Source organism: Euleptes europaea, chromosome 5 (assembly GCF_029931775.1).
Source record: "Euleptes europaea isolate rEulEur1 chromosome 5, rEulEur1.hap1, whole genome shotgun sequence".
Taxonomy (NCBI): Eukaryota; Metazoa; Chordata; class Lepidosauria; order Squamata; family Sphaerodactylidae; genus Euleptes; species Euleptes europaea.
Genome location: NC_079316.1, coordinates 82,767,523 through 82,788,343, shown reverse-complemented (window position 1 = coordinate 82,788,343; position 20,821 = coordinate 82,767,523). Strand labels below are relative to the sequence as shown.

The following is a 20,821-nucleotide window of genomic DNA, read 5'->3' as shown; positions in this document are numbered from 1 at the left end:
CGGGCCTTATATGGCCCCCAGGCCTGATGTTCCCCACCCCTGATGTATACGGTGTGTACACAGCAAGTTACGCCCAGGTAAGTGTGCCCAAAATGAATGGATTCCCATTCTAGGATGTACTTTCTTTTAAAATCTGAAATCTGGATTTCATCTAAAATTATCTTGCATGATTTTTCTAGTTAGAAATGAAAGTGTGCGTCTAAGCTTCTCCCCTAGTTCAAGGATTGAGCACAAGCTATATTAGATTCTTAGTTCATTTTGTCTTGAAGGAAAATTCAAGAAGATTCCGTAACTAGAAAGGTTGTGTTCATGCCCGTTCCATGAGGTAGAAACAACAGAACATATGCTGTTGAGAAGTCCTTACTATAAGGCGGCTAGACTAAAAATTATTAATCCGCTCTTAGTTAGGATTTCTGGTGAAACTGATTAAATTAAATTGGACTATTTGCTATCAGTTACGAACTCTCAGACATCGTGCCAAGTTGCCAGATTTTGTGTCTGGATAAGTAGGATCCGGAAAACTACATTGAGGCAGATTTTAAATGGGGCCAATGACCGTCATAAAGATGATTGGTTCTTAGTTTAATTTTTCTTATAGGGTCAGCTGAGGGTGCCCACTGAGCCCAGGGCCATGACACACCTAGTACAAGGAGTTTCACCACTTAGACTAGGGATGTTCCATGGTGTGCAAAAATAATAATAATTTGGTATTATTCAGTGTGGTGAGGTAAGAGGTCACAAGAAGTCCAGCCAGCAGCTAATGACCCCACACACACAGCCCAGGCAGAAGTAGGAATGGGCTGGGGTTGATCAGCTGCTACCGGTGGAAGGGCAAGAATTTTACAGGCTGGCCAGGTAGATGGCAGGGGTACAGGGTTGCCAACCTCCAGGTACTAGCTGGGGATCTCCTGCTATTACCACTGACCTCCAGCTGACAGAGATCAGTTCACCTGGAGAAAATGACCGCTTTGGCCATTGGACTCTATGGCCTTGAAGTCCCTCCCCTTCCTAAACCCTGCCCTCCTCAGGCTTCGCCCCAAAAACCTCCCACCTGTTGCGAAGAGAGATCTGGCAACCCTACACTTAATTGACAGTACACAATGTTTGGCCCAGATGGCTATATACAGTCACTATTCAATAGGGTTGCCAGCTCTGTGTTGGGAAATAACTGGAGATTTTGGGGGTGGAGCTGCTTTGGCAATTGGACTCTATGGCACTGAAGTCCCTCCCCTCCCCAAACCTTGCCCTCTCCAGGCTCCACCCAAAAAACTTCCCACCGTTGGCAAAGAGAGACCTGGTAATCCTACAGGGGTAGGAGGCGCCTGCAACAGGAAGAATGGGATCAGAGCCAGAGATAGCAGCTTTACTTACCTGTGAGGATCTGAGACAGTCAAGGGTGGAGTTCCCAGTTGACTCCAGAGTGCTCAGAAATGAACGAGAAGGCTGAGAGAGGCGAGCCCTGGATACTGCCTCTGCAAGAATCCTGCAGATGGCCCCTTGACATGGACTCCAAGGAAATGTCTGTCTGTCTCTCTCCCTCCCTCCTTTCCTTCACACCATTCAAATCAGGTCAGGGACCTATGCCTTTTTTATGGAACTTCGTACAGTGTCCTACACAACAAGGGTGCTGTATAAATAACAATAATCATGTGTTGTGTACTTCAACAACAAAAAGTCCCCTGAATATGTGAGCCCTCTCTGAGAGAAGCTGAATTGCCTTTCAGTCGCAGACCAATTCAGTTTCATTGTGTATTCTTTCACTTGGAGTCCTGCCCACTAACAAGTGACTACGATCTGTGTTGCAGGAGTTGTCAACTACAGCCTCTGAAGAGATAAATGGTCCCCTCAGTTCCGCTCACCAGTGGGTGGACATGTCAAACACTACTGTACAGCTCAATGCTACCCATTCGGTAAAGTACTGTTCATACCATCTTGTAGTCAGGAAGTAACAGCCTAGTGGGATATCATATTCATGGCCTAATTTCGTGTTATTTTTCCAAAAGGCTAAAACATGTAAACCAGCCTTGGGGTACAGCTTTGCTGCCGGTACTATGGATGGACCAGGAATGTTTAATTTCACACAAGGCAAGTGATCAGAAATATTTACAGGGTAAATTTGTTTTTGTTCTATTTGCAATTCTGTATACTAATAGCAAAGTTGGCCAAATCTGAGGATACTTAAATCCAGTGACTGGAGCTGTGGATGGGCAAGACAGATCTTTCCATAAATCTGAAAAGGACCCTAGATTTGCAGAAAAATGTGAAATCTAAAAAAAAAATACACTGAGGAGGTTAAAAAACCCAAAAATGATAAAAGGAGCACCTGTAGCTTTAAGGAATGGATTCCCTCAGTGGCTGCTGGTTGGTAACCATGGGAACTAGGGTTGACAACCTCCAAGTGGGGGCTGAAGATCACCTGGAATTACAACTGCTCTCCATATGACAGAGATCAGTTCCCCTGGAGAAAATGACTGCTTTGGAGGTTGAACTCTGTGGCATTATATCCTGCTGAGGTCACTTACCTCCCCAAACCTCACCCTCCCAAGGCTCCACCCCCAAATCGCCAGGAATTTCCCAACCTGGAGCTGGCAACCCTAGGAAACTGATCTGGGTAGTTGGGATGTATGTTGTGATTCCAGGAGCTCGCCAGGCCTCACCTGGAGGTTGGCAACCCTAGAAGGAGAGAAGTAAGCAGGAAGAACGGAGAGGCTATATTGGGCTTTCAGGAAATGGAAAGAGGAAATAGTGAGGGGGGGAATGAGATGCCTTTCAGGTTCCCATTTATTATTATTTAGCGTTCAAAACTGACCTTGATATCTGCTGATATTTATATATCAATATTTTGATATTTGAGGTCACATTTCTCTGTTTAATTTCATACAGCAAGAATATTCTAGAGCCCAAATCCCTGGTCTCTAATCATAGGCATCTTTCTTTTATCTGAGCCAAGATATATGCCAAGGACTTTAACTCCCTTGGCCTTAATAAGACTTCAGTTGGAGGATTCATCAATTAAACAATTTCAATTTGCGGACAGCTGTAAAGCTTTAATTCACTACCTCCTACCAAGTGAGCAGCAATAGAGGTTGTCAGAATTCTCCCTGTATGTATCTCATAACTAATGGGTGCTTGCTCCTGCCCATGACCCAAGGGAAAGGTTGCCAATCTCCTGGTGGGGCCTGGAGTTCTACTGGCATTACAAATGATATCCAGACTACAGAGATCAGCTCCCCTGGAGATTTGGAGAGTGGATTCTATGGTATCAACCCCCCCCCCCACTCTGCCCTCATCCCTCCACATACCCTGCCCTCCTCAGGCACTATAGTCAGGAATTCCCAAGTCTTCAGGAATTTCCCAAACTGGAGCTGGCAACTCTGCCCGAGAGACCCGCACATAGGAGTAGACAGCGAGCCATGTGTTTGGCATCTTTCCAGTGTTATCTCTATAGGCTGCCAACCTCCAGGTACTAGCTGGAGATCTCCTGCTATTACAGCTGATTTCCATCCAATAGAGATCAGTTCACCTGGAGAAAAATGGCCACTTTGGCCACTGGACTTTATGGCATTCAAGTCCCTCCCTGCCCCAAACCCCGCCCTCCTCAGGCTCCGCCCCAAAAATCTCCCACCGGAGGCAAAGAGGGACCTGGCAACCCTATATCTCTAGAACAGTGAGTTGCCTTTTGGGGGCAGTTCATTTCCCTAGCCCTATGACACTGCAGGATAATGTCTGATCTAGGACAAAGGGAATGATTGAGAGCGGGGGAAGAATCCTCAAAGGTGAGAAGTGTATTTAGAAGAACATTTGTAGTGAAAAATGAATACCGTTCAGCAGAGAATGGTGACTTAACAGTGCAGTCCTATGCACAGCTGCTCTGGTTGTCTCCAGTGGCCTTAGACTGGAGTAACTGCATAGGATTGCACTGGCAATATATTAACGCAAGGAAAGCAGCCATTAATAAAGAATATATAAAAGGTCCCGTGACAATGTGGGACGAGCCTTAAAGATAATTATTAGAAAAAGTTGAATAGATGGCCTGACGTGGAGGGACTCTATCAACTGATTTAGCTTGAAATTCAGAAAACCCAGGAACGCAATTAAGCCACTGACAAGACACAGCACATGGCGGATATTAGAAAAAAGAACATGCAGTACGTCAAAGATAACGAAGGCTTCTAGGACCTGTTGATATAAAACAAGGGTGATAAGATAAGGAGACCTCCGGCCCAGCCATGAAGTTACTGATAAACAACACTTTATTGCAGGGTCTTCCCGAAGGAGGGTAGAAGGTCACATTTTAGCGTCAGAGGTCTCATTACCATGTTAAGAAACACACACACCCCAAGATGATTTATTTATTTATTTCCCCTTACTGACTTATTATGGGATGGTGATAGGGTTGCCAGGTCCCTCTTCACCACCGGTGGGAGGTTTTTGGGGTGGAGCCTAGGCCCCTTAGCTCCACTGGCGGGAGCTTTGCGTACCCCGCGCAACGCGCCTACATCACTTCCGGGTTTACCCGGAAGCAACGTAGATGCTCTAGCGATCTCGGCCGAAACTCTATGGGCGGGCAGCCCAGATTGGCGGGATTTTACCTGCCACCCTAGTGGAGTCTGAGGAGGGCAGGGTTTGGGGAGGGACTTAAATGCCATAGAGTCTAATTGCCAAAGCGGCCATTTTCTCCAGGTGAAGTGATCTCTATCGGCTGGAGATCCTTGTAATAGCAGGAGATCTCCAGCTAGTACCTGGAGGTTGGCAACCCTAGATGGCGATAGGTTGTGCACATGTGTAAGTGTATATATTATGATGTCAACAAACTGTAACCAATGATCAGCTGTATACCTAATGCAACCCTTACATGGATGTATCTTGGCACATACCTCAAGTACATCAAGGGGAAACAAATGGAGCATTGTTGCTTCTGCCTTTCGCTGGTGCCGCAGTGGCCTATTTGTGATCAAAATAAACTTTTTCCCATTTCACGCTTGGTGTGGCTTATTGGGACTCAGTGGCACCAAGCCCTGAACCTGATACCGCAAAACACACAGTAACAATAGGAACAGGCTAGAGAGGGAATCCACTTACTAGACACCCTGAGGAAAGCCCTGAGGTATGGCTAGAAGCAAAAGGGCACACCAGCAGCTCTGAGAAGCCTACTCAGAATAGGCAAGATAAGCCCCAGGTGGAGCTGGTGAGAGCGAACAACCATGGAGATAGGTTTGCCAACCTCCAGGTACTAGCTGGAGATCTCCTGTTATTACAACTGATCTCCAGCCGATAGAGATCAGTTCACCTGGAGAAAACGGCCGCTTTGGCAATTGGATTCTGTGGCATTGAAGTCCCTCCCCTCTCCAAACCCTGCCCTCCTCAGGCTCTACCCCAAAAATCTCCAGGTATTTCCCAACCCGGAGCTGGCAACCCGAATGGCTTTCCCTTCCGCTTCCGCCTCTTCTACTGAGTGGACCCTCCTCAGTCCCCAAAAACCTCCCGCTGGTGATGAAGAGGGACCTGGCAACCCTACCTGGAGAGGGGCTTAGCCAGCAGCCGTTAGCAGCAGCTTGGAGTAGGTGGGGCAGCAGGTCAGTCAAGCCAATTTGCTTGCTAAGGCCAGGCTTCAAAGCAGCAGGCAGAGGCTAGCTGAGGATAGCAGAGGGAGAAGTGAGGGGAGCTTTGGAGCCATGAGGCAGGAAGAGCGCTGTCAACTACTTCCTTGCTCTGTATGCCTGAAGGACTGGATAAATGGCGGGCTGAACTGACTGGAGAGTCCTGCGTGTGCTTGAGGGAGTGGGACCTATGGGCTCCAGACCCTTATTGAGCTGGCTATGGGGTGCAGTACTAGAGATGCCCATTCCTGCCACAGTGACCTTTCCTTCTGGTAACAGGTTTTAATTCTCATTTATCTCACACCATTTATCTCACACTTGGCTGCCAGCAACTTCAAAAAGGCAACTGAAATGAAGTTTGGGAAATGTGGACATTTATCATCATTGCCTGGTTTAATAATTGACTGGTTAAAATTAACTTAGAAGTCTGTGTTAAAATTCTGCAAACACATTTCTGTTGACAGGGGCAATACACGGTGATTCGTTCTGGGACGCAGTCCGGGATGGATTGCTTACTAAACCATCCAGAGAAACAGAAGAATGTCAGAAACCTAAGCCTATCCTGATTCCTACAGGAGAGGTAAGAAACATTAGTGCACATTACCATGAGGAAATTGACTTCACCTATGACTCAAAGACCATAGTTATTAGGCAGGATCCAAATTTAGGTATTCTGCCTCCCTCTTCCTATTCCAGCCCTCTGGTCTCTGGGAAATGCTGCTCCTGGGAAACAGAGAAATTGGGAACCAGGGGAAATTGCCAATTTAGTTTGGTTCCAAAACCAAACCGTTATGGTCACCATGAAGGAGCATAAGGTTGCTTCTTTGAAAAGTAGCCCCTCCCTTCAGGCTGGTTTAGAATATCACCCTTTTCCAAAAATGACTTGTGCTGTGGGATTGGGGATATTACTTGAAAACCAGAAATTGTGGTCATGAGACTGAAAAATCATGATACCAGGTAATGGGTTGGGTCCAGAGTACCATAAGTGGATCAAGGCTTGTGGAATTAACCTTTATTCCCTGCCTTTCTCCCTCATGGGGACCCAAAGCAGCTTACATTGTTCTCCTGTCCTCCATTTTATCCTCACAAATAACCCTGTGAGATAAGTTAGGGTGAGGATGAGTGACTGGCCCAAGGTCACCCAGCAAGCTTCCATAGCAGAGTGGGGATTCGAATCCAGGTCTATCAGATCTTACTCTGACACTTTAACTGCTATACCACACCGGGGCTCCTAACTTGCTGTGTGTCTTCTTCCACTGCAGCCCACTGAATTCTCCCCCCTACAAAAAAAAAATTACCCCTGGGGATCGGGAATGCTCATAACAGTGTGGAAGTGATGTGTGGATTTACAGAAGGATGGGGGATCAGAGGGATTCATTGAAAATGAAAAGTGGTTATTAAAATCCCTCCTCTGAAAGGCGATTGGGTGCTGGAGCAGCACTCCCATAGGCTCAAGGAGGAAGTAGCTGAGTGGCTGTTTTTCCTTTCAGGGGCAGGGCAGCCTCCTGTCCATCACAGCCACACTTAAGCATTGAGAATAGCTTGTGGTTTGGAAGAGGGGCTGTGGTAGAGGGGCAGAGTTGGCAAAGATTTCCCCCACTCTTTCATGAACAAATACAATGAAGCAAGAGCTCATACCAGATGAGAGACGGAGGGAGGGGCTGTGGCTCAGTGGTAGAGCATCTGCTTGGCATGTAGAAGGTCCCAGGTTCAATCCCTGGCATCTCCAGTTAAAGGGAATAGGCAGGTAGGTGATGGGAAAGACCCCTGCCTGAGTCCCTGGAGAGCCGTTGCTGGTCTGAGTAGACAATACTGACTTTGATGGACCAAGGGTCTGATTCAGTAGAAGGCAGCTTCATGTGTTCATGTGTACCCCTCCAGCCACAGCCCTTGGTTCTACATCTTGTATGTTTGATGCAATGCCAAGCATTTAGTTATGTTTTTAGTGATGTCTTTTACAATAAAGGCTAATGAAAATTGCCTTTCTTCATAAATTTCTTAAGTTGACAAAGCCTTACCCATGGCATCCAGAAATTATTGATGTTCAAATTGTTACCATTGGATCGTTGGCGATAGTGGCTCTTCCAGGAGAGTTTACGTATGTATCTGCATTCTGTACTTACCATTAAGGAAATGCTTAATAATGTGCATATGCGAGATTCACAGTAAATTCATAACAGAATGAAGAGCATATATTTATTATGGAAAAGAGCTTGTTCTAGAAGATAGATCTGTAACAGTTGGTTTTGAAGGGAAAGGACAAAGAAACTCAAAATATAGAAAGAGTAAAAGTTAATGTGGGGTAAAAGTTAATAAGGTGCAAACTAGCTGTATCTTATCAGATATTGGCAGCTAAGCTGGGCTAGCCCTGGTTAATACTTGGACGAGAGACCACCAGGGAGGTTCAAGATTTCTACGCAGAGGCAGGCAATGGTACACCACCTCTATTCGTCTCTTGCCTTGAAAACCTTATGGGGTCGCTGTAAATTGGCACTTTCTACCAGCAAAAGATGATATGAGGAATATGTCAAGTGTCACCAAGCCTGAACTCTCCCTAGAATAACCAAACTCAGGCTATTGTACTTTGGTCACATTATAAGAAGATAAGATTCACTGGAAAAGACAATAATGCTAGGAAAAGCTGAAGTCAGCCCGAAAAGAGGAAGGCCCAATATGTGATGGATTGACTCAATCAAGGAAGCCAAAGCCCTCAGTTTGCAAGACCTCAGCAAGACTGTTAATGATAGGAGGTTTGTAGGTCATTTAACAGGTTCAACATAGATGTAGAACTCCCTGCGCCAGGATGTGGTGATGGTTGCTAACTTGGAAGGCTTTAAGAGGGAAGTAGACATGTTCATGGAGGAGAGGGCTATTCATGGCTACTAGTAAAAATGGATACTAGTCATGATGCATACCTATTCTCCCCAAGATCAGAGGAGCATGCCTATTATATTAGGTGCTTTGGAACATAGGCAGGAAAATGCTGCTGCAGTCATCTTGTTTGTGGTCTTCCTAGAGGCACCTGGTTGGCCACTGTGTGTACAGGCTGCTGGACTTGATGGACCTTGGTCTAATCCAGCATGGCCTTTCTTATGTTCTTATGTTAGTGACTTTGAAACCTTGACAACATTAGCTGAAGCCTGTCTCATAGTGCAACAGTACAGTCATGGAAGGGTATGGAAACTAATGGGACTATTTTCATGACTCTTAGGACAATGGCCGGACGGAGAACCCGTGAAGCTGTTAAAAGTGTAAGTTACCAGCATCAACATTAAGTGGGATTTCCTAAAACAATGGACAACCCAAACTTGCTGATGATCGTCTTGTCTCCTTCTAACGGTTGATCCTGAGTACTATATATTCTGAAACCATATGTACATTTTAAATAAATTGTGAAACTGTAGTGTATAATTAACCCTTCCAAGTAACCGAGAGGAGGAAAAATAGCCAAATATATGGGATTGCTTCCAGACTAACTTTTCTGCTCATGTAAGGAACTTTGGTCAGTGGAACAGAACATTTCTACCCTCCTTGATCCCACTGCAGCTTACTGATCTCCCCGAAATGCCACCTTTGGGGGACAGGGAACCCTCAGTAACAGTATGAGAGGCAAATCCAGGGTCTCCAAGCAGGTGAATATCACCTCTCCTTTTTCTTTAGCCCAAAATTTCATCTAGACCCAAACCACTCTCTCTTGCAATTGCAAAATGAGGGTTTTTACTTTCTTTGTGGTTTTCATGATAAACAGGTTCCAGTACATGTTCATATACTGAAGGGACAGTGTTTCCTCTACTGAGTGCTGACTGGACAATGTGTGTGCCTTTTTCTTAGGAATTCGAAGCTCAGGGGAAAGCAGGAATGCATATTTTACTGGCAGGCGTATGCAATGTTTATACCCATTATATAGCAACTTTTGAAGAATATCAGGTAAACAAATTAACAGCATGGCTGAGACTAAATGATGGTACGGGCTGTGAAGCAAAATTATCTTTTGTTTTTTCAAAAAAAAAGGGGGTTAGAATTAACTAATCTGAGGGATAATTGGGATAGACTTAGGGTTGCCAGGTCCCTCTTCATCACCAGCAAGAGGTTTTGGGGGGTGGAGCCTGAGGAGGGTGGGGTTTGGGGAGGGGAGGGACTTCAATGCCATACAGTCCAATTTCCAAAGCGGCCATTTTCTCTGTCGGCTAGAGATCAATTGTAATACCAGGAGATCTCCTGCTAGTATCTGGAGGTTTATATGAGAAGGCAGCACGTGGCACAAAATTAAAAAATTACAACATAAACTACCAATGGAGAATTGTAAGCATATATTATAAAGTCAAACACTAACAAAACAACAACAAAACCAAATGTTCTAGAGGCCTCGCAGGGCTTAAGGCTAATTAGCTTACAAATTCAACTCAAATATAGCCAGCCAGCTTAAAGGTAACATATAATCACAACTCAAAAGTAGCCAACCGGCTTGAAATGTTTCTGAGCCTCGCAGGGCTTAAGGCTGAGCTAATTAGCTTCTATTCAACTCAAATTATAGCCAACAGGCTTAATAATGATCACAAAGAGTAGTTAAATAGTAATAATAAGAGAGGTCCATAATAGGGTCTGTCGCAAAGATAGGGTCTGTTGCAAGGACGCGTTTCGACCAAAGGTCTTCTTCAGCTTAACCACCCTGTGGAATTTAAGAGGACTATGATAACAACTGTAATGTACATGCAGTTCAGCCCATGGCAAATAGTATTTGTTTTAACAATATAAGCAAGTAAACAGTCACCTGTCCACAGAAGGAGACGACTTACCAAATGAGTGTTAAAGAGATGAAAGGCTCCCACCGGGACTTAATGAGACACCACAGTCCTAGAGATATGCCAATACAAAATTCTAAGTAAAAGTAACACCAGCATTGTAATATTGTGCAGAGGAAAAGAATTAAAGAGTCTAATCTTACCCAAATTTTGGTTGATTCAGAGTAAGGTATTACCAAAACATGTCAAGTAGCTCATCTTTGGAGTAATGTCATATGGTACTCCAGTATTAAAATATCCACAGCTGTGAGGTGGGGTTGATATTACGAAGGGATATCATTTAAAGAGATATTTCTCACAAGAAGCAAGATAAGTCGAATTCTGTATTTAGACCACTAGGGGTCATGGTTTTGAATAAGTAGATGAAGCGTCTTTCTTGACAGTTTAAAATCTTTTTTATATCTTGATTATGGTAGGCACGTGATTGATATTGCCAAATGACAAAAAACTTAAGATCCTTATCTGTGTGGCCTGCATTTATGAAGTGACTGACGACCGGGGCGTCTAAAATTTTTGTTCTGATGCGCATTCTATGCTCACCTATGCGCACACGGATCTGGCGAAGTGTGCATCCAATGTACATTTTTGGTGTGGGGCAGGAACAAAGAAGCGCATACACGACACCGGCAGATGCGCAATTAGAAAACTGTTTGAGAGTATATACGAATTTGCCATCCATGGCAGTGACCTGTTTTACCGGTAAACTAAAAGCACAGACGGCACAGCCACCGCATCTATAATGTCCAAGCGTTGAGATTCTGGGTTTTTGTGGCAAGAGATCAGTCTTTACAAGTATATCTCTCAAGGAAGATGTTTTTCTTTAACCCAAGAGAGGTGGAATGTTGCAGCCAGGTATATGTTCAATCACGTGCCAATGACGTAACAGAATCTTTTTTATGTCATAGGACAGATGGCTGTAGCTAAAAGAGGCTGTCAGTCTTTGGGAATATGTTTTAGGTTTGGGGATGAGAAGATCTTTGTGGTTTTGAGATATAGCTCTAGAGTATGCTGAAGACAAAATAGATTCAGGGTAAGATCGTGCTCTAAGATTTTCTGTGAGAGTTTGGGCAGCAGACACAAAATCATTAGATAATGTGGAATTGCGCATGAGTCTCAAATATTGGCCATACGAAAGGTTCTTACGAAGGTGTAGTGGATGGTGAGAATGAAAATGTAAGCCACCACCCTTATCGGTGGGTTTACGAAATGGAGCAATAACAATAGTATTGTCTGGAGACCTTAAGGTAGTGATATCTAAGAAAGAAATTTTATTGACACGGAAGGTACCTGTAAATTTTAAATGAGGATTTAATGAATTCATCCATTCAGACAAAGCTATAAAGGATTCCTGAGATTTACAAATAAAATATAAATCATCGACAAACCTAAAGTAAACGTGCACAAACTCATGAAAAATTGAAGAGGCTGGAAATAGGTGCTCCTTTTCAAAGTTAGACATATACAGATTGGCAATGGATGGTGCGCAAGAGGCACCCATAGAGACACCTTTTACTTGTAGGTAAAATTGGCGTTCATAACGAAAAAAAATATGTTCAAAAATGATGTCTAATAATGATAACAAAAAATGTGTAGGAGGATCAGAAACGGAGCGAGTGGAAAGGCTGAGCTGAGCAATGGTCCGGGCTTCATCTAAAGGAATATTAGTATAAAGGGCAGTGACGTCTAGAGTAGCAAAAACTGAAGAGGGAGAAATCTCTAAGCCTTCAATCTTGTTAATAAAATCTCTGGTGTCGGCTACATATGAGGGGGTGTCAATAGAGAATGGGTGTAGAAAAGACTCCAAATATTTGGAAGCACTGACTATTGGTCTCCTGGGAGGAGCAGTAAGAGATTTGTGCACCTTAGGGAGTGTGTGAAAAATAGGAACTCGTTATTCAACCGGAATCAAAAAGTCTGCAGTTTTCTTGTTGATGTAATCCAAAGCCAAGGCATCTAGAACAGTAGAGCGCAGTAGTGAGTAAATGTGGGGACTGGGATCACTTTTGATCTTCCTGTAAAAAGATAAGTCAGAAAGTTGTCTAAGGTTTTCTTCATGGTATGCAATACGATCCAAAATCACCAGTCCCCCGCCCTTGTCAGCTGGTCTAAATACCAAAGTGTCATCATTTGTAAGGGCAGCAAGGGTTTGTTGGTGCGTTTTTGAGAAATTGGAAGAATATGGACAGTTGGCTTTCCTACGTTCTAGATGGTCAATATCTGTAAGAACCAAGGATTGGTTTAGACCCCTAGTGGTCTAAATACAGAATTCGACTTATCTTGCTTCTTGTGAGAAATATCTCTTTAAATGATATCCCTTCGTAATATCAACCCCACCTCACAGCTGTGGATATTTTAATACTGGAGTACCATATGACATTACTCCAAAGATGAGCTACTTGACATGTTTTGGTAATACCTTACTCTGAATCAACCAAAATTTGGGTAAGATTAGACTCTTTAATTCTTTTCCTCTGCACAATATTACAATGCTGGTGTTACTTTTACTTAGAATTTTGTATTGGCATATCTCTAGGACTGTGGTGTCTCATTAAGTCCCGGTGGGAGCCTTTCATCTCTTTAACACTCATTTGGTAAGTCGTCTCCTTCTGTGGACAGGTGACTGTTTACTTGCTTATATTGTTAAAACAAATACTATTTGCCATGGGCTGAACTGCATGTACATTACAGTTGTTATCATAGTCCTCTTAAATTCCACAGGGTGGTTAAGCTGAAGAAGACCTTTGGTCGAAACGCGTCCTTGCAACAGACCCTATCTTTGCGACAGACCCTATTATGGACCTCTCTTATTATTACTATTTCGCTACTCTTTGTGATCATTATTAAGCCTGTTGGCTATAATTTGAGTTGAATAGAAGCTAATTAGCTCAGCCTTAAGCCCTGCGAGGCTCAGAAACATTTCAAGCCGGTTGGCTACTTTTGAGTTGTGATTATATGTTACCTTTAAGCTGGCTGGCTACATTTGAGTTGAATTTGTAAGCTAATTAGCCTTAAGCCCTGCAAGGCCTCTAGAACGTTTGGTTTTGTTGTTGTTTTGTTAGTGTTTGACTTTATAATATATGCTTACAATTCTCCATTGGTAGTTTATGTTGTAATTTTTTAATTTTGAGCCACGTGCTGCCTTCTCATATAGTTCTCACTAATTACAGCATAAGTTTTCTATATCGCCAGTATCTGGAGATTGGCAACCCTAGATAGACTAGACACCCAGCGCATAGGGTGAAGACCCTGATTTCTATCTGGTACACTTCTGGGACTAAGCAGTGTTGGGTAATGCAGATGTCTTTCTGTTTCATTTTGTAGATTCAGCGGTATGAGGGAGCGTCCACTCTTTTTGGCCCGCACACTCTGTCTGCTTATATCCAGTCGTTCAGAGAACTAGTCAAGGCTGTGGTCAAGGTATCCAAAAGCTATGTAGATAAAAGCCCAGAGCAGGTTTTTACTTAGAAACATAGAGTTGGAAGGGACCACCAGGGTCATTTAGTCCAACCCCCTGCACAATGCAGGAAATTCACAACTACCTGCCCCCACACCCCCAGTAACCGCTACTCCATGCCCAGAAGTGGCCAAGATGCCCTCCCTCTCATGGACTGCCTAAGGTCATAGAATCAGAAATGCTGACAGATGGCCATCTAGCCTCTGCTTAAAAACCTCAGAGGGAGGAGAGCTCACCACCTTCCGAGGAAGCCTGTTCCACTGAGGAACCGCTCTAACTGTTAGAAAATTCTTCCTAATATCTAGACAGAAACTCTTTTGATTTAATTTCAACCCGTTGGTTCTGGTCTGACCTTCTGGGGCAACAGAAAACAACTTCTCTGCATTAAATTGAAATTGAAGAGTAGGCACTACCATCCTTACTTTTTGTTTTGTGACCATCATGTAAGAATACTTGAACTGCAGTCCTAAGCAGAGTTACACCCTTTGAAGTCTGTTTGAAGTCAATGGACTTCAAAGGGTAGAATTGGATGTGGGGTTGCACTGCCAAGCACCTTTGACGTGTAATGATTATTATTATAATTGTTTCCATAGGAGAAAAAAAAGTCTCTTTCACAAATGATTGGCAAAACATCCTTCATTATGATGGCTGATGTGTTTGTAGACACTTGGGACACAGGTGGTAGCCGTTAGCTCAGATGGCTATTAGAGAGATCAAGTGGGAACCCGCAAGGACTTGTTGAGGGCATCTCTTTCCCAACTCCCCCACTATTTTCTCTTTCCTTTCTTTGAAGGACCCCACAGCCTCTCCTCTTTTCCTGCTCCCTTCTCTCCTTCCCACCCAACAGCCAACCTACCTTTATCTGCCCCTCCATCCTCTGCTTTTCCTCCCCTATGGTTGCCAACTCTAGGTTGGGAAATACCTGGAGCCTGCGGAGGGCAGGTTTTGGAAAGTGAAGGGACTTCAATGCCATAGGGTCCAATTTCCAAAGTGGCCATTTTCTCCAGGGGAATGGATCTCTGTCACCTGGGGATCAGTTGTAATAGCAGGAGATCTCCAGTCCCCACTTGGAGGTTGGCAACCCTCCCCTTCTCCCAGCAGCCTCTACCTAGGAAAACTATGGCCCAGGTCTGTGGTGTGAGCTCCTGGGCCAGGCCCACTTGCATGGTAGGGAACCTTCCTCTGTATTCCTCTCCCAACATTTGCCCTTTCGCTCCTACTGGTGACCCCCATATCCTCTCCCCTCTCCCTGCCTCATTCTCTCCTTCTCACCCATTCACCAACCTATCTTTTATCTGCCTCCTATCTTCAGCTGTATTTATTATTTATTTACTTCATTTATACCCTGCCTTTCTCCATAGCGGGGACCAAAGCAGCTTCCATTATTCCCCTCCTATCCTTTTTTTATCCTCACAACCCTGTGAGGTAGGTTAGGCTGAAAGTATGTGACTGGCACAGCATCACCTAGTGAGCTTCCCTGACAGACTGGTAATTTAAATCCAGGTCTCCCACACCCTGCCCTGAAGCTCTAACTGCTCCAACCACGCTGGCTCTCATAGGGTAGCTGCTGAAGAACTCCCTGTTTGCCCACAAACATACCCCAACAACAAATCCACCCTATATGACCCAAGCCCTCTGGAGACAACATGGGGCATGTTGAAATCAACACATATAGAGTGACATCAGACCTGGTCTGATGTCACTCTAAAGTGAGCCAGAATTGTTATGAGATTCAGTAACACCCCGGAGATAAAGAACTATCCTATATTGAGTCCAACCACTGATATTACTGGGCCCATACCATCTATTTTGACCAACAGCAACTTTCAGAGGTGTGCAACCAAGGTCTTTCGCAGCCCTGACACCTGAAATCTTTTAATTAGTGAAGCCAGAGGAGGACCCTAAGATTTTCTTCATGAAAAACAAGTGTTTTTCTGTAACCTCATTTTCTATTGCCATATTCCATGGTGAAATAGAAATAGATACAGTTCTGATTTTCAAGTTCTGATTTACATTTTTCATAGGGTACCAATCAGGACATACCAAAACTTCCAGAGCCTGACATTTTCAACATAAGCATCTCAGACTTTTTGTTTCCTGTTATGGATACAAAACCCCTTGGTCGTAAATATGGAGATGTACTGCAAGACGTGAAGCCAACATATAGGGTGGTAAGTGTGCCTACAAACTCTCTGGTGTTTTCTTCAGGCCTACTGTTTTGTTTTGTTTTTTTGCTTGTTTGTTTTTGTAGGGAACATAATCCATTGATGTATAAACTTAATGAATTGTAGATTAAGCGTGAAATGGCTGAATTTATCCTTACTAATCACAAAATGAAAGCAAACTAGTAATGAGTAAGAGCAGAATCAAAGAATATTCCAATTGTATTATTTGTCTTGGATTTAAATCAATTCTTATAAAATCATCAATCTCTTTGGGCGAAAATGCATGGTCGCTTTAGCCTCCTTTATTCCCTGTTTCAGCCAGGATTCAGCCAGGATAGAACGCACATTCAGCGAAAACACAAGCATTCAATCCTGGCTGAAACAGGGAATAAAGGAGGCTAAAGCGACCATGCGTTTTCGCCCTTTGTTTCAAGTGAAGTAAAAAGACAGTTCTTGTGACCTTTAAGAATACCAGCTATCTTTCCCTTCCTTTGAATACACAACAAAAAAAAAGTCATTGGACAAAGAAGACAGAAATATAGATTTAATCCGTTATTGTTTAGATCAGTGGCTTACAAGCTTTTTGAAGCGGAACCCCTTCTAAACTTAGGGTGAAAACGCACCGGGGGGGGGGGGGGTTGCCTTGGATTTGCCACTTTATGGGTAGCACCATAAAGTTTTTTGCACTTTGTTTAATTTTTTCGCATCTATTCTGACTACCTGGAGGTTGGAGACCCTACCTTCCAGGGAGGTACAGAATGTTGAGGGCGGTTAAGTGTTAGTTAGAGGAGGCAAAAAAGGCAAAACAGGGAAGTGGGGGGGGGGATTGGTCAGCTTGAGCCCCTGCTCATAATGCCCGGAGGGGGAGATTAGCCTTAATTAGCCAACCATGCAATAACCATGCTAACTGCAGCAGGGCTTGTATAGGAGCAATACTTGATTTCTTGTATTAAATGTATAGTCCATTCATTCACATAACAGATTTTCTCTCTTCCTTAGGGAGAAGTTGCTAGAGCACAGTTTGTTGGCGCAAATCCCAGGAATTCTGTGGAAAACACAGTAGAACATGAGAACGTAAGCACATAAGAAGAGCCCTGCTGGATCAGACCAGTGGCCCAACTAGTCCAGCATCCTATCTTACACAGTGGCCAACCAGTTCCTCTGGAGGCCCAACAACAGGCCATAGAGGCCTTTCCCTGGTGTTGCCTCCTGACACTGAGATTCGGAGGTTGGCTGCCTCTAAATTTGGAGGTTCCCTTTAGTCTAGGGTTGCCAACCTCCAGGTACTAGCTGGAGACCTCCTGTTACTACAACTGATCCCCAGCCACTAGAGATCAGTTCACCTGGAGGAAATGGCCGCTTTGGCAATTGGACTCTATGGCAATGAAGTCCCTCCCCTCCCCAAACCCCGCCCTCCTCAGGCTCCACCCAAAAAACCTTCCACCGGTGGTGAAAAGGGACCTGGCAACCCTACTTTAGTCACCATGGCTAGTTTCCACTGATAGACCTATCCTCCATGAATCTGTCTAATCCCCCTTTAAGGCTGTCTATGCCTCTGGCCATCTCTACATCTCCTGGCAACAAATTCCACATTTTAGTGATTTGTCGTGTAAAAAAGTATTTCCTTTTGTTTGGATAAAAAAGCAGATGAAGGACAGATTATCCTTTATATGGAGGTCTGAGGGGCAAGAAAAATGGAGGCATGAAGGTGTGGGAGAGGAAGTAAGGAGGGGCAGGATACAGGGGAGTAATCACAAACAAATCGTATCGAAACAACTCAAGCCAATCAACCTCAGAAGGTCTATCTGACCCAATTTACCCCACCTGTCACATCTCTTCATCAAGCCTTATTATAAAACCACTTTATATCTTGTTCTTTAATGTCTAATTTGTTGTACACATTTTATTTCAGACCAGTTTCACTTTCCTTACAGTAGAGAAATATGACAACATTTCAGGCCATTGGCAAATCGAGTATGATGATGCCTCATGGGACACCAGGTGAGCAATTCTATCAAGAATTTACAATGTTTAAAAAAACAAACTCGGCTCTAACAGGCTTCTCATTTCCTTTAAAAAGATGCATACTGACAATGTCCCCCTCCACAAGTTGCATGCTTTTGAGATTAAAGTACTGAGTAAACAGAATTCGAGCACAGAATCTCATTTCGGAAACATGTGAATCTTCCTGTTTATAATTATCTCATGTAATTGTATATTTCGTGTATAGGGATGCCAACCTCCAGGTACTAGCTGGAGATCTTCTGCTATTACAAGTGATCTCCAGCTGCTAGAGATCAATTCACCTGGAGAAAAATGGCTGCTTTGGCAATTGGACTCTATGGCATTGGTGTCCCTCCCTGCCCCCAAGCCCCGCCCTCCTCAGGCTCCGCTCCAAGAATCTGCAGGTGTTTTCCAACCCGGAGCTGGCAACCTTATTCGTGTATATCTTTGCACATTTTTGCTACACTTCCTATTATTTCCTACACTTTCTATGATTGTTCCAACGGACAATCATAGACTGCTTGATAGATCTGCCAGAAAGTGTACATTGGTGACCCAGTGTAGTTCTCATGGGCACTATGGCATCTACCAGTCTATTTCCTGTTGCCCACTGCCTTCTTCCTCAAATCAAATCTTCCCCAAAGCAAATAGACAATCCTGGTTATCCTCCACCTCATCGGAGCAGGAGATGCTTCAGAAGAGCCCAGGAGGCCTCACCTTTGTGTTTGCAAGGATCAGCCATATGGAAATAGCTGCCTCAATTCTAGGAGGATGCATGGCTTAGAACTGCCCACCGTTTTGTGACTGGCCTCAGACCCCACAGTAGCACCTCGTACCTGTTCTCAATATTCCAAAAGTATTCACGAGCTCAACAAGGTTGTGGGCATCCAGTGTACATTCTTCTAAGTCTCTTTGTGTTTCTGGGGAAAAGTAGAGTAGATACTTGGGAAAACATGAATAAAACTTACTTTTATGAGGTAACTTGTCAGATTATTTCAGTGTCCAAATAGATACTACACCATCAATAGTAACATTGCTGGAACATAATCAGCAACTTTGGCATGGGAGAAACATGATGTCCCAAACCATCTGTATTCATCCTGTGATTTCATGCAGCTATAATTTTCATTTTAAGCTATAATTTAATAATTTATAATTTAATTGCATTTTAAGCTATAATAATGCAGCTATAATTTGCATTTTAAGAACATAAAACAAAAAAGAGGGGGGGGAGAAATCCGAGCCTCAGTTTTTAAAAGCCTTTCTTCTGCTCAGAAAGAGCTCTGAGGAAGCAGGAAGTATTTGAATCTGCGCCTCTGGAAATGCTGCTTTGTAATTGGCTGTGAGCAAAACTATGCTTGCATGTCCCGCACTTTGTCTTACGCATGGAGATTTCACCCTGGCTGAGCTCAGGGGAGAGGGAAGAATCAGGTTAACAGAGGAAGGGGAAGGTCCGGGATTTGTGAGGGCTGGCAGCAAGGTCATCTCTAATGGAGGGGAAACTCATGCATAACTCCAAGGAACAACCGAGACATGAGTGAAAGTACCCATGCATAAACGACCTTAGAAGACTTCCCAGGTATTCAGGCTTCGTAAATTAACCAAAAGAGGAGAGAAACCCTCAAAATATGACCTGATGAGAACTGAAAATGTTCCAGAAGAAATGGAATGTTGGGGACACCTGAATGTGAGTGAAGGGGCAAAGGGGGGAATCATCCTGCCCGATCTTTTGAGAAGAGATGTTGAGGCATTTTGGGGTTGGGGTGGGGATTAATATTCCACTCTTGCTCCCATGAGTCCTCACAGCTTGTTAATAAATTGAAACTGATTCTTCCAATTCTTGAGTGGTGTTTATTTTGTAAATATGTACTTCTGAGCCCTGAATGTGTATGGCTCATTGAGGCAATTCTTAAATAAATAGGGCACGAGATTTATAACATTAATTAGATAATTATAGCTGAAATTATGAGGGGAAGGTGACAGGGCTGGAGAGTTAGCTGGATGAAACTGATCCCTTGTAAATCCTGGCTAGTGTATTTCAGTGAATAGTACTATTTCTAATAGGTTATCAGCAGTATTTTATCATTAGGCATTCTTTGAGTATATCGATGGCAAACGGAGTGAAAGCAAATGTTCCCCTTGAGATGGCAAATTGGTTAACCCATGGAATGTTTTCCCCCGGTAGGTTCATCTGGAATAAAGGCAGCTGGGGGCGCAGCACAGCTATAGTAGAATGGCACATCCCAAATAACACTGAACCAGGAACCTACAGACTAGGATATTTTGGTCACCACAAGGAATTTCTGAGCTCTATTCGTGCTTTCAGTGGCAGATCTTCAACGTTTGAACTTTCAGACTTGGAATTTGTGGAATTGTAGCTATTGTCTTGAAGACAACATTGCTCCGATCGAATTTTATTATGATCCCAGTATCACTGGCAGGTTTTTCATGAACTGTCCAGCATTTATCCCGTGTTCTCTCAAAAATCTGGCTGAAGTAGAAATGGAAGATATCATTCTCCTTTCAACAGAAATGATGAAATGCGTGACGGCTCCATGGCATTCTCTTTGCATTTTGTGCTTTCCACTCAATCTTCGTCTCACAGCCTACAGCGGAACATGAGCATGAATGATGTGCAACTATTTGGCGCGGATTTACTTAGTTTGGCTGCCCATGCCAGTGCATCCAAGGAATAGCTGGTCTTCAGTTTTGTACCTAGGGTTGCCAGTTGCCAGTTACTAGCTGGAGATCTCCTGCTATTACAACTGATCTCCAGCCGATAGAGATCAGTTCACT

At 43.8% G+C, this 20,821-nt stretch overlaps 1 protein-coding gene across 1 annotated transcript in view; it reads left to right on the top strand.

Annotated features, from left to right (window-relative positions):
* Positions 1–20,403, top strand: part of ASAH2 (N-acylsphingosine amidohydrolase 2) — a 42,270-nt gene extending 21,867 nt beyond the window's left edge. Inside the window, exons 10-20 of the mRNA XM_056850487.1 lie at positions 1,806–1,910; positions 2,004–2,085; positions 6,065–6,180; positions 7,604–7,698; positions 8,812–8,851; positions 9,432–9,527; positions 13,724–13,819; positions 15,881–16,027; positions 17,021–17,080; positions 17,934–18,022; positions 20,211–20,403. Coding sequence (XP_056706465.1) covers positions 1,806–1,910; positions 2,004–2,085; positions 6,065–6,180; positions 7,604–7,698; positions 8,812–8,851; positions 9,432–9,527; positions 13,724–13,819; positions 15,881–16,027; positions 17,021–17,080; positions 17,934–18,022; positions 20,211–20,403 — 1,119 coding nt within the window. The remainder of the gene's footprint in view (positions 1–1,805; positions 1,911–2,003; positions 2,086–6,064; positions 6,181–7,603; positions 7,699–8,811; positions 8,852–9,431; positions 9,528–13,723; positions 13,820–15,880; positions 16,028–17,020; positions 17,081–17,933; positions 18,023–20,210) is intronic.
* The last annotated feature ends 418 nt before the right edge of the window (positions 20,404–20,821 follow it).